The 17058-nt window shown below is 39.0% G+C and overlaps 1 protein-coding gene across 14 annotated transcripts in view; it reads left to right on the top strand.

Moving 5' to 3' along the window:
* Window positions 1-598: 598 nt before the first annotated feature.
* The window catches only part of LRCH3 (leucine rich repeats and calponin homology domain containing 3), a 96251-nt gene continuing 79791 nt past the window's right edge, over window positions 599-17058 (top strand). For 5 of the 14 annotated variants that reach the window (XM_075031578.1, XM_075031581.1, XM_075031577.1 and 2 more), the window contains exon 1: window positions 615-919. In XM_075031578.1, coding sequence (XP_074887679.1) covers window positions 682-919 — 238 coding nt within the window. In that variant the 5' untranslated portion in view covers window positions 615-681. Of the gene's footprint in view, window positions 920-17058 lie in introns of all 14 variants that reach the window. The other 9 variants (XR_012650944.1, XR_012650943.1, XM_075031569.1 and 6 more) reach the window with 5 other exon arrangements.

Here is a 17058-nt window from a genome sequence, read left to right as displayed (position 1 = left end):
GCGTTGAGTATGAGCACCTGACAGTCTTTGTTCTTCGTTACCAGCTTAAGTCTGTCTGGTTGCCAGCTTCAGGCAGCGTTCAGACATGCTCTAGCACAAGCAGCGGATCCATCAGTCGGTGCTTTCCCAGAGCAAGGCTGGCATTTATTTGGATGTTGCAAAGAGTGTGACCTTAGAAGGATTGATGACATCAAGAAAAAAAAAAAAAAACTCAAAAAACCCCAACAGGAAGCAGCTGGTACTTTTCCTTCCTCGTTCAGATATGTGCGTTTTCTCCTTGATTTGCCGCTGGAATGGGTCAGCGGTGAGCGGTGCCCACCCAAAAGCCAACCAGCCTCTGCTGAGCAGCCGCTGTGGCATCCCACCCTGCTTGGGGAAACTAGAATCCTTCTGAATTTCAGAAGGTGTACAGGCACTACAGCCGTGTTCAAAGGGAGGTGGGCACCCTCGCACGCCAGATTACCCCAGGCGAGCGGAAAAGTCGGACCCGAAAAGAGGATGTTTGGGGTTATTTTTGCCGGGCGCCGTCGCTGTGCCCGCTGCGCATGCGCGGTCCGCGCCCTGTCAAGGCTGGCGCATGCGCCCTCCCGGCCGGTCCCCGGGCTTTGCCGCGCCTGCGCAGTGGCGGGCGAAGCCGGAGCAGCAGCGGCGGCGGCGGCGGCGGGCTGTGGCGGGGGGGAAATGGCGGCCGCGGTGCTGGCGGCGCCGGAGGGCGGCTCTGCCGTGATGCCGGCGGGTAACGCGGCGGCTTGTCCTCCGCCACCTGGTTCCTCAGGTCCCGGTTCGTGGAGCCGCTCCTTGGACCGAGCCTTAGAAGAAGCGGCGGCCAGCGGTACCCTCAGTTTGAGCGGCAGGAAGCTCCGTGACTACCCGCGGGCCAGCGCCGCCAACCACGACCTCAGCGACACCACCCAGGCCGGTGAGGGACGCGGCGTTGAGGAGGGGGGGCAAGTCGGCGGGGAAGAGGGGTAGGGGAAACGCTTTGTCCTCCCCTCACAAGCGCCTCAGGGCCGGGGGTAGCCGGTGTGGCGGGGCCTGGGGGCTCCCCGTCAGAGAGGGCTGGGGGGCGGCTGGCTGTCCTCCCCTCACCCGAGGGGGCGGGGGGGGGAGGACAGCCAGCCCCCCGCTAAGAGTGAGGCTGAGGTGATCAATTTGCTGTCTCTTCAGTAAATTGAAGCTGGATGCATGAGAGGGAGAAATCTTCTCAGTGGATGTTTGGGGGGTCTCCCCCATTTCTCTTGAAGAGTGTATATGTGGGTGTAGAGGACGATTTCATCTCACCGGCGGCGATGCTTGGGATATTTCTCCTCTCGGTCCGTTTCTCCTCCCTTCGCTCTCCGCCCTTCCTCTCCTCGGCTGAGAGGCAGGATGGAGGAGCTGTTGCAGGGTACTCCTCCTTCCTCTGCCCGTTGTGGGTCTGGCGGATGAGATCTCCCGATTTGTTGGGGTTTTTTTCTTTGTCGTCTCAACTCTAGAGCTGTTTTCCTTGTTGGAGGCTGTTTTAAAAAGAGTTATGAGGTTTTTCTCAGTACTGTTGTTCACTGCTGTGGTTTTAGCCAGCCACGTTCTTGTTCTGATGTATATGTATGTGAGTGTGTGTGTACATATGCATATATACGCACCCTCGCCATCTCTTATCTTGTGCTGTTGACAGGGGAAACCAACTTTCCAAGAAGGCTGTCAGGTGTGCATATGCTAAAGACAACTGTTTCTTGTGCTCTTATGCTTCTATTATTGTCATTGCTGATAGCCATAGCGAGATGTGAAAGATACTGTGAGCAGAATCATGTCCCTTTTTCTTTTTTTCTCCTGTGTTATGCATAAAAATATTAGGGATTTTTAAGGTGTACTTTACAAGGTACAGTAAGCAATAGGACTGTTTTTTCCCTCTGCTCCTCAAATATATTCATAGGAGTACACTAAAAATGTATACTTACCCTGTAAGCACCTTGATCATAAATAAAAACACATTTGCCGAGTATGTTTACATATTACTGTATTGAACAGAGAGATGAGACTTGAGAAATGATGAGAGTTTGTGCAGGATGTAGAAGTTTTCTTAATGCATTATATAAAGCAAATATAGTTTATTTTGATTGTCTAGTTGTGTAAGTGAAGTAAAAATAGTTTTAAAAGGTGTTAGCATGCCTTTTCTTTGTAGCTTAGATTACTTTCTATGCAGTTAGATTTTTCTAGTGTTTTGTGTTGAGCTGTAGCTTAGAAATAAATTCCAAACATCACCTTTTGAAAGTTACCATGTTCTTTAGTGTTGATACACTGACAGTTAAGTAATTAAAAATGCAGCCTCCTTTAAAATTGTCTGACTTCATACTCTGTCCTGTAACATCCTAATTATGCAAAAATCTGTCACTAATACAAAAAACAAAAACCACATATGCAACCAAACCTTGAGACAACTGTGGTTTGACTTGAACACATCTATAAATAGAAAAAGCTTCTTGTTAGGGTATAAAATTTTTCTTGTTCAAAGGGTTTTCTACAAATGCAGTTGCATAATGGATGTGTAGTGGGCTAATCTGTAACCAAATGCAGCATACACATTTGTGAGGGATTTGGGCTTTTTGTTTATAACACTATTCATTTACTGTACTCTTAAACAATTTGTGGGAATTCTTGTTTCCACCAAGGTTCCCATCTATTGTGATGAATATTTGCATTGTAGTTGTTCAAGAAGCATTAAATGCTAATAAGCGGCAGTGCATACCATACACTTTTGTGCATTTATCATCACAATGAACCTTAGGAAAAAGCTAGAACTGTTCTTAAGTTGTAAGAAGCAAAGCTTATGGAGTGGGGGGAGGGGCGAGACACATTCTGTTTAAATTCCCTGTTTTGAAGGCTGCTGTGAATAACTTCATCTTGTGTCTTTTTTTAGCATGGTCTGTTGTATGGCTTTTTTTGTTTTGAATAAGGCTGGGCAGTGGAGAAAAATCCATGCAAGCGTTTCTGACCCCCAGTTTTCAGTTGGGTGTTCAGCTACAAATTTAATCCACTTCTTTCGCCACATCAGTTCCTTTTTTGTGAAACTTCCAGTTCTTTTGTATGGAAGCGGCCACAAATATTATGGTATAATGTGTATGTGTGTTAGGTGTTACAAACACTTAAAAGAAACACTTTAAATAACCCCCTAGACTGTAGACTCTGAGTGCCTTCCTGCATGCTGTGCCACAAAGACTCAAAAGCACATCAGGTGGGGCATGTGTATGTGGGGTTTCATAAAAATCATTGGAATTACTCCCGAAGTATAAAACTGAAGACAAAACAATGTATATGCAAATCTTATTCCTTTTTATGTGTAAGATTAGACACCTCTCTAGTGTAGGTCATGCTATACTGGTGTAGCTCCTTCCCGTTCTTGTAGTAATAAAAGAATTGCATGTCACTGTAACTGCATCAATGCTAAAGAGGTGGGAATGAATCACATCCCTCATTAATGTAACCACACTGCCAGCAAACCAGCATCTAGCATAGCCTTAAGCCTTAACAGAATGACTGGCCTTGCCTGGAAGCTGTTTTTAATGCAGATGAACCAGCAAAGCGGGTCAGTAGGAACAGGGCGTTAGAGATTAGATGCTTGATCAAGTTTAGCTGGGTGCTCTGTGCAGATTTTGAGGTTGATGATGGGTGAGGGGAGAATCTCTTTAAGTAGTTGTCAGCCATAAGGTACATTTTCAATGTTTCAGCGTTAAATCAATGGGACGATCACATTTCTTTAGATCTTTATGGGTTGAGAGTTGACAGTAGTACTAACCCCTGTGCTCAGGCTGTGATAGCTTCTAGGTAGCTTTCTTAACTATTCACTAAACAGTCATCAGAGCAGAGTTTCTGGCAGGTGTAACTTAACTTTGGAAAAATATTTGATAAACAGATCATAGAATATCTCAAGTTGGAAGGGACCCATAAGGATCACTGAGTCCAACTCCCTGCTTCCCTGCTTCTTGCAACTACCTAAAACTAAACCGTATGACCAGATCAGGTTTGCTGCATTTTTATTCTGGAAGTTAATATAATACTTCTGCTAGGCATCAGTGGAAAAATTAAGTTCCTCATTAATCACTAAACTTTTCACTGCAAAGTGAATTCTCAAGTAATGTCAGAGCCTCAGCTGCTTCTGGGCACTGCTGTCTTCCAGGTGTTGAAGACCCAGAGGTGGCTTTTTAAACTAAGATCAGTTCTCAGTGTTGTTCTCGGAACTGAGCAGATGACTTCAGCAGGCATCAAAGTAATAGTGAGTTTCTGGTTGGTTTGTACTTTGACTGGAATTAAGATCACGTAATACAAAATCAAATTGAAGATGGGATGGTCTATGATTGAGAGCCTTGGAATGGATTAGTGGGAAGGTAGCTCCCCACACTGTCCGACGCGGTAGTCCATCTAACGTTCTTGTGCATATGGGATGGCTCATGTACAAGAAATGCAGTGTAATAATAACTTAGATACTGAAAGAGGGGAAAGCAGCTGTTCTTTATGCTCATCCCTTCCAACTTAATTGGAATTTTAGGACATGACTCAAGCTTACAACATTCATTGATGATGAAGAATGAGCAAGCTTCTTCATTAACAAAGCAAGGACATGCTTCTCTTTTTCTTTCATACTCTTTCATTTAACCTGCATTATCTATCCCCATTTTATCTGGGTTGAATTACAGTCCATTTGTTCATTCCATTCTTGTTCTTGACCAGGGAATAGGAAAAGGAAGGGCTATAAACCATCTGAGTTAAGTATGAAAGGAAGCACAGTTGTATTTTGCTAGTGTTAATGTAGACTCTGATGTCATTAGTTGACAGCTTCCCAGTGGCCTAAAGCATACATTGAGCAGAAAAGTTATTTGTCAAACCCTCCATGACAGCTGTAATTACCTAAACCACTCACTGTCTCCATTTTTAAAGGAGAAGATGGGAATATGTGGGTTTATGCAATAAAAGAAGTGGCTGTTGTATGGAAATCAGCTAGTAAGATAATTACATGCAGTGTATTATGTCTTGTTTCTGGAATATATTAATAGTGAAAAAGGATAGCAAGACCCTGAAAAGGAACAAAAAAAATTGTCTGCTACTACCTTTTGAATTACTTTGCCAGTGAGGTATCTCTATGGTTTTGTTCTTAGCAGCTCTCCATAGAAATGGTAAAATCTGACCATAGCATCAATAAAATTTCTGTATGCTAAGTGCTTGCTTGCATTTAGAAGGATTACAGTGACTGTATGAGTGTTCTGCAGTAACAGGTCTCACTGGTATTGTTCTTTCCTGCCAGAAATTTAGTTGATATTACCTGATGAAATGTAAAACAGCTTGAGAAGTACAGTATGGCTCATACAGTAGTGGATGTATTTCCCAAACATTTGTTCTGAAAGCCACAACAGCAGAATCCAAACCAGCCTGAAATTAAATAATTGTTTGAAAAAAAAAACCTCTTTGGGTTACTGTATCTTGAATGTAATTTTATTATGATCTTTAAGATAACTTGGAAGGAAATGGGTTTGTTCTTTGTTCAAGTCACAGGCTGTTTGTCAGATGAGTTTACAGTTTGGTACTTAGATTATCTAAAGTTTCAGTATTAAAAATGAAAACCTAACACTTCATTAGGGTAGTTCAGAGTCTTGTGCTCAGATTTGTATACTTGCCTCTACTCTTATCAAAACCCAAACAGAAATACACTGTCCAGAGGTTCTAGTAGCTGTAGGGGCAAAAAGGAGGGAGGATGACAATCTTTCCACAAACTTCAGATGGTAATCTAGCTTGTTACATTCAGTTGCATTTTTTGGTCTTACCTCCTACTTGTGTCAGTCCCTTTATAATTTGACTATTGCTCCCTCTTGTTCTCTTTCTTGTTATGTTTCTGTTATTAGAAAGTCTTGATCTCATGTGTGTTCTCTGCATAAATACTGACAATTCTTAGTCTAGGCTAATGAAATTATCTAAGAGTGGTGCTTTGGTAAGTTGGTAAATTGAGGTCAGTTCTCTTGCTTTTTTTGTTACCCTCAAAAGGCAAAGTGCAGTAGAGTGTCACAGTTGATAGTTCGTTTTTGTTGAATGGGTTGGGTTGGGTTTTGATGGAGAGCTGAGGCCTGCAGTAATGCTCAAAGGTTCTTGGCACACAGGCAGTCTTTTTGCCTAATGTTTTATAGCAACTGGGACAGTGGAGGCTGAGCTTGTAGTTTCTAAGCCTTGTTGCAGTAAAAGTTATATGTGACATTCTGAATGCCTTTGTGTAGCGAGTTGATCTTTTAAAACAAAAAGTCCCACAATCAAACTTTTACTACCAGTAAACTCTTGTAAGTGGTGTTCAGGATTGCATGTGTTTCTAGTTACTTTCCTAGTAGTCTTCCACTGTCCTGCCTCCATCGTGATCAGACTAGGTTTTTAATACTGTCTTGTCTGCATACACACTCTTAATTATATTTTTGGAGATAACTGTAATCACATAAGAAGTAAAGAGGATAGGGATTGATACGTGAATATATTGAATTCTGCAGTCACATGAAGGACAAATTAGAGTTTAGGGAAAAAGGAAATGTGTTTCTCTCATGGTGTTTCCAGCCCTCTTCTCCTGTGGCCGCACCTGTGCTTGGAGGTAGCAAATATGTATTGGTTAGGTACTCCATGAAGTCAGTCGTAAATACACAGCTTAATGTGATCCAAGTTCTATGCTGATGCCAAAAAGGGAAGTTCTGTCTTCATCTCCTGCTGCACAGTCAACACCAGCAATCATATGGCCTTCCAGCAAGCTGTTTCGTACTTACCTGGCTGAAAACTCAGCCAGTAACTAGTTTGCAGTTGGAGCAAATCCTTGGACAGCTCACTATGTTTTCATGTGTATGTGAGTGCCCACAAACAGAAAAGGTGGAAAGACTGTATGGGGTGAGGAGAATGAGAGGGGTTTTTTTGGCAGATATGTAAGCTTAAATTAACTTGGGTCAATTGTGAAATCACACCTTAACTCTATTTTGTAACCTTTTACCACTGACCTGTTGTAAATTTGCTAATTATTTTCTGTACAGCAATGTGCTAAGCTTTGAGTCAGTGAGCCGAGGAATTTTTTTCTTATAGAGCCGAATTACATTCAGTGAAACTTTACTGCTGACAGATTTGGATCTCATGCTTTCATTTGGCGAAATACATTATTTTATGCAAGTAATTTTAAACTGATGGTTTAGGTTTAGCTTTAGAATGCAGTAGACATAATTAGTTTCTTCAGTAGAAGAACCAGCAGTAAAGAATTAGTTACAACAAACACTGCAGAGTATATAGCATGTGTTAAAAATAAAACTACATGGTAGCTAACGAACAGGCTATAACTCAATTCAAGGGTTCTTCTCTCTTTAATAACTAATCAGGCTTGGATCTCATGGTTTCCGACGTTAGCCAAACAGCTTGAATGAATTGCAGTTGTGTATTTAGCTGAAGTCATGGGCTATGCAGTGTGCTTTCTTCTTTATCTGCTATGACCCCCCCCCCCTCCAAAGTGGAGGGGTGAAAACCCATTCATGTTAAAAGTGTCTGTGCATGAGAGTTAATATATTGCTTTAGTTCTCTGAATTATAGATATTTAGAGGAGATGCAAAGGGTAATACATTGTGGTCTTTTCTTTATAGGATTGTTTTGCCTAAGTTAGTACTTTTGTATATATGCAGGAAGAGGGCTATATTTTTTCACTTTGAAGTCCGCAAAACTGTCCCTATATCCTTTACTTCAGCCTTACTTATGATTCTACACTACAAACCACTGCTTTCACTGCCAGAACCCAGAAGTCTCTCTTGAACGAGGAGAGTCTTTGTTCTTTTCTGGCTGGTAATGTTACTGATTTGAAAGTTAAAGTATTTACAGTCATAGTCTTCTCTAAATGTAGTTTAAGCACTCCAAAATGAGGATATGCCTAAAAAATCCAACTTACCATGCAGCCCAAGTGTTGGCTGCTGGAACATACAGTTTTTAACCATAGTCTGCTCTCTGCAGAGGGCAGTAGGACTAGCGAGCACCTATTCAATACACCCCCCACCCCACCCCCCATTGTTCAATGACCCATGTGAATTTTAGTCTCTTTATTCTGCTTATTTTTGAAACTTAGCTCAGAATATAGAAATGTGTTACTGTTGCCTTGGGCTTTTGGGTAGTGCACCCTACTATTGAAAAGGTTTTAAACACTATCTTTCATGTCATCTCTGTGAAGTGAAGCAAGGTAATGTTACTGCATTTTATATGTGTGAAGCTTGGAATCCTACAAAGTTTGAAAGCATTTGCTGATTTGGGGTGCCAAATTCAAAACACTTAGCGCCTGAACTTTTAGGCAACCAAGCTATTACAGCTTATTTATTTTTTTTAAATGCAGTTCTTAATAACTTCAGATGCCTTGGTGACTCCTGAGGAGTGCTGGAAATCAAGCCCAACATCTAGAAAAATGGAAATATGTGATTAATTACTACCTTTGGAAAAATTAGTTTAGAAGATTTGCTTAGTATTATGAAGGAAATATATGGCACTGACAGGATGTGATCTATTTTCCCAAAGCAGCATTCACCAGTTTTCAGGTTAGGCATCCCTTTTTCCTTCTGTAATTCCCTGCTTTTTCCCTAACGTTTTTTCAACAACAGTCTCTTGCATAAGACTGTTACTGTGATCAGTCCTGATTCTTACAGTAATTTCATCTTGTCTGAAGAAATCTACTTGAACAGAAAAATCTTGAAGAGGAAAGAAAAGTTGTATGTGGTTGTTAATTAAAGACCTGTGGACAGTAGATATGCACAGGAAATGAGCAATTAAAGTTATGTGGGCATTTTTGATTATAGACTATACTGTCTGTGTGCTTGATTTAGCAGAGTTACATAAGTTTTTAACTGAGTTTTCTCTGTACAAAATACCAGTGCCTTTTTCAGGTTACTTTCCTAACACTGAATTCTAAATTCAGGCTGAATTTCTAGATTCAGTTAAGTGGAATCATGCTGGCATCCACATGCCTCATCAGCGCAGTTCAAACCTTTACATCCATCAGGTCTCTCTTACCTGAGCCAATAAGGTAGCAGTAGGTTTCATTCCCTGGGACCTGTTTGTAGAGTGGGATGCTCTGCCTCAGAGTTCTACAGATGTTTGAGAGCAGTGGAGCGATGGGATGTGCAGGACTTGGGTTCTGTACTTGGTGTATGGGAGGAGATTGTGTTCTGCCGGGTTGTGGTTCCTCCATGTGTTCACATCACGTGTCTTGTCCCCAGCAATATATTGTTATCTCAGTTTGGTCTCTTCTGCCCCCAGTTTTTTTTCATCTCCTTCATCCTAGCTTCCATGTCTTAACCTTTTCTTCTTTCCTTGTTAATCTTGCCCTCTGTCTCAAATGCCTCTCTCATTGCCAACTTCAGTCTTCTCATCCAAGTTCTTCGCATGGTAAAAAACTTCTGGTAGAAAATTCCTTTTGAATCTGAGGAGAACATTAATTTTAGAGTGCTGATGAAACAAGTAGTAATTTAAACCTGCTTAATTCATTATTACTATTATTAATGGCCATATATATTACCTGTTAGTTCAATCATAGACCAGGACTTTTACTGGTCTTTTAGTTGGATCATACATGCTGTTCTCTATGAGTAAGGAGTCACTGAGCAGAATAATAGCAGGACAATTAGGTGCTTGTCATTACATTGACTCCAAGCTCAGCTGTGGAATAAATGTTTTTGTAGAGGGCCATGACTGCATGTGGTTATAAGCCATAAGACATCTGCTACTTCCTTTTATTCTGCTGGCTTGCTAAGGGGTGGGTAGATTTGTGCTTAGCAGGGTAAAAAATTTATCTTTGGAACCCATCTATGCTCAAACAGCAGATTGATAGTTTGAGCTGTAAATGTGTTGCAAAATATTCTAGTATTATATATTGCATGGCTCTGTTCTGCTGCTGTGCAAATCATATCCCATCATTCAGGGAAGCCTGTGTGTCAAGATTATTATAATTACCGTTAAAAGTTACAGTGTAAGAAGGAGAGCCTAGAAGCTTCACTTTTGATACCCTTCACTGGTGATTAAATGCTAGCTTTTCATTCTGAGCATGGTGAAGGAAATTTTCATGGAGAATACTACCCCCAGATCCCCCCATAACTGATACTGTTTAGTCTGTCTTGTAGTTCCTGTTCTCCCTGAAAACACATTTTTTTAAAATAAGCTTTTTGAATTGAATTTTCAATTTAAAGGTGCTGTTGTATCATTTATCATGAGACAATATTTAACTGCAAATTTCTTACTAAGATCAATTTAACATATTTTTCTTATTTTTTTGTTTTTAAGATACTTGCTCACAATTTTTATCCCTGGTGGTTTTTAATTTTCCCTGAGGGGAAAAAAGCATTAACTTGTAATTTGAAATAAGAGGTAGAAGATTTGGATTTGTTTTGTTAGTGGCCAAATGCACAGCAACTATTTAAAAATATTCGTGAAGTATTACATCCTTCTTTCTCTTGACTAGTTGATATGGTAAATGTTAACAAATGGTGTTGAGTGTGATTTATTCTCTCTTCATGTAGAGTAAGGAGGAAGCTAGTTTTCTATTTGAAAACATTGTTTTTACAATCCGTTACTGTTCACCTGAAGGTTTATTTATACTACCAGAAATACACTTTTAAGAGTATTAATGTGCTTATTTAAAAAAAAACACAGAAAACACACACACACAACAAAAAAAACCAACCGAACCCCAAAACACCTTAATATGAAGATAAAGCCATAGTTTCTGTCCAACTTGGCATGTTGTAATTTGAAGAATTAACTTTTTTCCAGGGTTGTACTTTAAGACATCAAGAATGCGAGGGGTTACAAAAACACACCTGTATTGTAATTATTTTGAGAACATTACTGATTGTGATATGCCATATTTTTTACAGATTTAACTTCCAATGCTCTTTCCATATCATTACATTCATCACGAGTTCAAGCGTGCAGATGGTTATGATCATGTTGAATAAATATTAAAAATTGTAAGTATGAATAAAGGGCCTGGTACAAACTACTTGTATCCTAGATCTGAAACTTGTATTTTGTTTTTGAGGATACTTTTGTAGCTACAAACACCTCTACATACTGTGGGTTTTTTTAAATTTATTCTTTCAGCTATTGAAAATACCTTGGCAGTACTATATTACAGGTTGCAAAGCTTGATGCTGCTCTTGCTTTTTTTCAAAAGAGCATTTTTGTTACTTAACGCAGGTGTCTCTTCCAGTTCATAGAATTTAATCTAGACCAAAGTATTAAAGTACTAATAAAATAAATCTTTGAACATGGCTTTCCTTGCCAGAAGTCTTTTTTCCTTATGAAATTAAGATGCTTCATATGTTTTTCTTGAATTTAACTTTTTCTGCACCATGACATTCTATTAAAGTTGCTATTTGGGAACAGGTAAGAGAGTTGTGTTTACTGCTGTTAGTTAAGGAGTATGCAGCACTTTGAAGAGGGAAGGCACAATGGAAGTGGTACTTTTTTCTCCCCACATATTTCTAGTCTACATGATTGGGATGTGAATTATGTAACTGAGTAATACAGATGTAATCTTTTAAACATCTGCCATCTCTGCTTTCACAAATATATGCTAAAATGAGAAGTGCATCTGTTAATCTCTTAAGTTCTTTGCGTCAATGTTACTGCAGTATAATTTCTATTCACAGTCCCTGTAGTGCTGCTTCAGAAAGTGGTTAAGAAATAAGTCCGTGGAAGTTCCATTTCAATAACATGTTATCAGTTTGAAACTAGACCGTTTAAGTAGCTTTTTTTAAAAATACATTCTTCCTCTTCGGAGATGTAAAACAAAAGGCAAAAATACATATTTTCATCAATAATGCAATTGTTGGCACAGTGCTGCCAGATTTGCAGTATTTAAGTGGAAAAAATAGTTTTGCGGTTTTAATAACCACTGTTATTATTTCTAATTAGACTTTCAGACAGAGATGTGATTTTTTTTTTTTTTTTTTAATCTGACTGTATCCTTCCCATATGAGGCAGTTATTTTCAACTCTTGACCATGTTGAATACATAAATGGAAATACAAGGGTTTTTTAGAAGCATGCATTGCAAGCTATATGAACAGATTCTGGGATAACTTGAATGAGGTGTTGTCTCATCTGTTTTAGGGAAGGGGGTTCCTCTTCTAATGAATGACTGCAACACATGTCTCTGGGGCTTTCTCAGTACAGTAATGAGAAATGTATCTGATACCTGACAATTGTTGGGGATTACAAAAGCAAACAAACGAAAAGACCAGAGTAGAATCATGAGAATTTCCCTTTGCTCCTGCATGGCACTGATGTGATGCAGTGCAAGAGGCAGAGAGGAACTGTCCGTAGGCTGGCATGGCTACCACTTCACTCTTGGAGCAGCGGTTTATACTTCTGTTTTTCTCTACTGCTGATAATTCAGTCTGCTGAACACTGGTGTCTGTTTTTTAACCATATTAGAAGAAAATGTGTTCATACTTAAATCATGCTTTTTAGATTTGCCTATTCTGTTTCCATTCTCTGTTTTTGACCTTAAAGAAATCCTCCTACCACTGCATTTCCCATGTCCTTGCATCTTGCTTTCTCTAATTTGTGTGGTACATCTTGCTTCCTTGCTGTTTGCATGGCGATACGTGGTTATGTGAGAGGCATTTATAGAAGAACTGGTTTGTGGATTGTTTTACTTCTCAGGCAAAGTCATATAATTTTAAAGCTAGAAAACACAGTTTGTGTCCCATGAAAAGAGGAAGAAAAAAGAAATCATAAGCCATCCATTTATTTGGGGGACTTCAGTTTAATTTCATTTCAAGTTTTGTATTGCACATAGACTAAATTAGTTGAAAAAGGTTTTTTTATATGCCTTTGTATTCTGTTTCCATGCCAGTTGGTTTGAAGCTATATTACTACATGATGTAATCTCACAAAATTGCGTGTTGTACAGGGATGACAGTACTTAGGAGGAACTGGGGATGTTAACAGTTGTAAAGCTGGAGGCATCCTTTTTGGTAAGCAAAAATAGTTTGTGGTGTTCTGGAGGTCTTGATTCATAAAACAGAGTCAGCCTACATCTGACAGGTAGCATCTTAGTGATGAGAAAGAAGATTAATGAACAAGCGTTTAATACGTGTGTGTGCATATTAAATCGTAAATGTAACTTCAATTTTGCTTCACACCTGTAGCATCAGTATAACTTCACTGTAATAAACATTATTTCACTCCAGCTGTTCAAGAGCTTTCTTCATGTTACTTTCCACGTGACAACTTTTCCATGTAGCTCTTGTGACAGAAGAGTCATCGTTGGTGTTAACTTTTTCAGGGGATGTCAAACTCCAGTGGCAAATTTTCATTTACCAAATGTTTAATCAGCAGTTTATGGCATCTTGTATTATGATCGCTGCCACTCTTGCTATCTTAATCTGCGTCAATGAAATGCAGTGCTCTGTATTTCTGTATGTAATATTTCTTGTCACAATTATAACAGCTGTTTCTTCTTTTGCTGTAGTTGCAGTTTAATAGAGATGGGGAAATTCTTGTTTGTAAAGAATGTTAAATATCAGGTGAAATATAAACTAAAATGGTTTTATTTTTAAATATATTTTATGGTAAGACTTTTCCATAAGTTTCTCATTCTTGCTTTATAGTAGCCTGAAGAGTTTTATTTTACTTCTGTTAGAAATATAGATGCATTTCTGTGCTTCTAGTGATCTCAGGATAGATGTTCTTCACTGTCTTGTACTTAAGTAATGACATCAATATTACTTTCAGGGCAAGAGAAATATTCAGTACTGTCACTATTGTTAGTGCTTTATCATCATTTTTCTTTTTGTATAAACTTCAAATATCCTGCTTGACTCATATTTTCCTGCCCTTACTGCTTGCTTTTTGCAGATTACTTCCATATATATACTGAAGCTAAATTAATCTTTTAATGTTGTGCCATTTTTATAATGTATTAAAAAATTGCATATCAGGGCTAATTATTTTCGATGTATAACCCTTCCATTTTGCTGTATGTTATTCATAGGCTTACTCTTTGCTATTCAGTGAAAAACACATTTGTAATTCAGGGCTCTTAAGCTATCTAGTACCCTTGCTGCATCAAAGCCCTTTGCTCCTATTTCCCCACTGCTCTGTGCAGACTTCTGAAAGCTGGAAGTTGTTAAAGTTGGATTATTTCCATTAAGTCTCTTGATTAAAATCCAGGGAGTGATTGTTGCAGTGGGACTATTTTCTATGGTTTGGGCTTTTTTTGCAGTGTTGGAACTACTAGTTTACCTGCTGTTCCACCTAAGTTGAAGACTGTTGCCCCTCTTTTTACCCTAGCCTGTTATCCTAGTGAGGTTTTGGGAAGGATAAATGGATTGAATAAAAACTAAATGAATGTTTTTAACAATGCTCATAATTTTTAATGGGAAAAAATAATACATGGATCCAGAGGTTTGCACATGGACTTACAATCTGGCAACAGTTCTAGCTCCATTTTCAAAGCGTTTTTAATCTTTTGCTTTAAAATGAATTTTTTCTTTAAGTCGGTTTGTTTAGTTGGGTAATTCCTTTTGTACCTGAAAAAACTTTATCTGGAGGGTTGGGGGGGATGAGTTCATTTACTGCACACTTTGTGTTTGCCTCACTGCTAACTTTGTGAAGCGCCCTTGTAAAATGAAACCCTGGTCTGCTGGAACACAGTCAAGTATTTCATAAGCAGTGGGCAGAAGGCAGGGTGTCATGTTGCTGAGGAGCTGTACTGTGCTTTCATACATTTCCAGTGTCATGCTTGTGTCCATGTGTTAGCAGGTATGAAGCAGTTTCTTTGTAACTTTGAGATTTTTCCATTTGGATTTTTTACACATCTGTGAATGAACACTTTTTTTAATAAGGTTTTGTATATATGTTGAGCTCTAAAAATCCTAGCAGTTAAAGTAGTCATTATGAAATGGAATAACAGAGATCTCTGGAAGCAGAATTCTCATCGTTGCTGTGCAGCGTGGGCAGTCACCACGCAGCTTTTCTTCTGTGGCTTAGTGTTTGTCAAGAATTCTTTTAGCAAGGCAAAATGCTTTCTCCTGCTCCATGCAGTTTGTACTGAGCCGGTATAGGTAGAGTTGTCACATGCACAAAACTGATGTTTCTGAGAAGGAGCTGGAGGGATAGAGCCAACCAGCCAAAAACTTTCAAAGTGACTACTGCAGTTTGAGATTAATTTCCATCATGGCCTCTTAAGAGCAATGTTTACTGTCAAACCTTGATTAAGTATTTTCCTGAACAGGGATGGATTTGGTTTGGTTTTGAAAAAAAATCTATTTTCAGTTGTAGTCAGATCAGTTTGGATTTTGTTGTGTATGTTTGCTGCCAGGGATTCATAATGTCTATTTTTTTCTGAAAAGATGTATATAATTCACCTCAAATACTATTTTGAGAATGTAACAATCAATTTGATAGCCTTGCTACTAGTTTTTCGCAAGCTTAGCTTTTAAAAAAGTGAAGATATATGAAATTTTGACCACCAGTTCTGTAGTCCTTGATCCCTGCTAATGTCTGCATGGTGTGTTTTTGACTGAAGGTGACTTTTATGGTTTCCAGATTCAAAATTTATTTCATATTATGAACATATGTTTTGGCAATTGCTGTCACTTATCTCCTTATTTGGCTGTTCTCTCTGTTTGATATGGGATATTTTCCATACATATCCTATACTGTTGTTTTATTTCTTGATACTAAAATGGTTCGTACTGCACAGATGATTTGGTAAGACTCCAGCTCTTTTTCTAGAATTCTGGCAGTAATTGTCCTATTGAAAATTGCAACGTTGCTTGTATAAAGTGTAACAGACTTTTTTTGTTAGGGATGATGTCAGCATGAGAGATGGCCTCAAGGAGTCATTAAAAGAACACAAGACTTTTGACTGTTGAACTTTATTGACATTTCTCCTCAATAAAATACCGTTTTGCTAAAGACAGATTAGTGTCTGCAATGGTATGAGACATATTTGGTGACTTTACTGTATAGTCTGATGAAGCTGCATCGAAGTGCCATAAATATGGAGGCACTCTATTAAGAGCTTCAGAGAAATGCAGTAATAGCGGGCATAAAATTTTATAGCAATGCTTGCCTTTCTCTGAAAGTAATTGGCCTTTTTATGTGAAATTACTCACTTTGCTTTTTAGGACCTTTAAATTTTCAGTTCTGGTTTGAGCTAGTTTGTTTCTAACTCTCCACTTAAGACAGTCTGAAATGTGTTCACAGCTAAAATGTTTTTTCTTTATGGTCTGTTCATCTATTGCTGACTTTAATATATCATTCTGTTTAAACTGTCTGTGCAAAAAGGGAGTAAGGTAATATATTTTGAACTGATCAGTGAAATATATAGGGGGAATATGTAAAACTAACGTGATACTAGGTAAATTGCAGCTGTTATATTGGTTGACATATATGTGAAAATACTTGTAGATGGAGAATTTTATGTACAATATTAAAATGAATTTAAGTCATTGCTCACTTTTAGTAAAATAAATAGACGAATCGTGGAAATATGAAGTCTTTGTTGGTTGCGGTTTACATTTCCAGCCCTCCTGACTGACCTATTCCTGCCTTTATTCTGTGCCAGGTCTCCTTCCCCAAGTTACAGTTTAGTTGCAGAGCCGTTGGGATTGCTGAATATGAGATACTTCACTGATACAGATGAAAGCCAGAGCAGAGCATTAAACAAAGTGACAGTAACATACAATCTTTCTCACTGGTAGTCTCTTCAGGTAGAACTCTCCATAGCTAAGAACAGATTGTTGAGGGTGATTTAACAACGTAGTAGGTGTACTTGGAGTGGCTAAGCTGGTTGTGGGAGTGCCAGGTTGGACAGCGTAAATTTATTCAAAAGGCACTGTGCTGCCTTAGAGAGGGTTTCTAACCTGGCTCAGTGCTACCTAGGAGGTCTTGATACTCTTCTGTCAGCAGTGTCATTACTTATCATTGTACACCATCTGCATTATGTTTTGTATTAACCTGTGGTATTGCTTTATCCATGTTATCCGACCCTTCCTTCCCCCTCCTTTTCTGAATAACTGAAAGTTGACTATGTTTT

The sequence above is a fragment of the Buteo buteo genome, chromosome 7, assembly GCF_964188355.1.
Source record: "Buteo buteo chromosome 7, bButBut1.hap1.1, whole genome shotgun sequence".
NCBI classification, from domain to species: Eukaryota; Metazoa; Chordata; class Aves; order Accipitriformes; family Accipitridae; genus Buteo; species Buteo buteo.
Note: the sequence above shows the minus strand (reverse complement) of the source record. Positions and strands in the feature narration are given on the sequence as shown.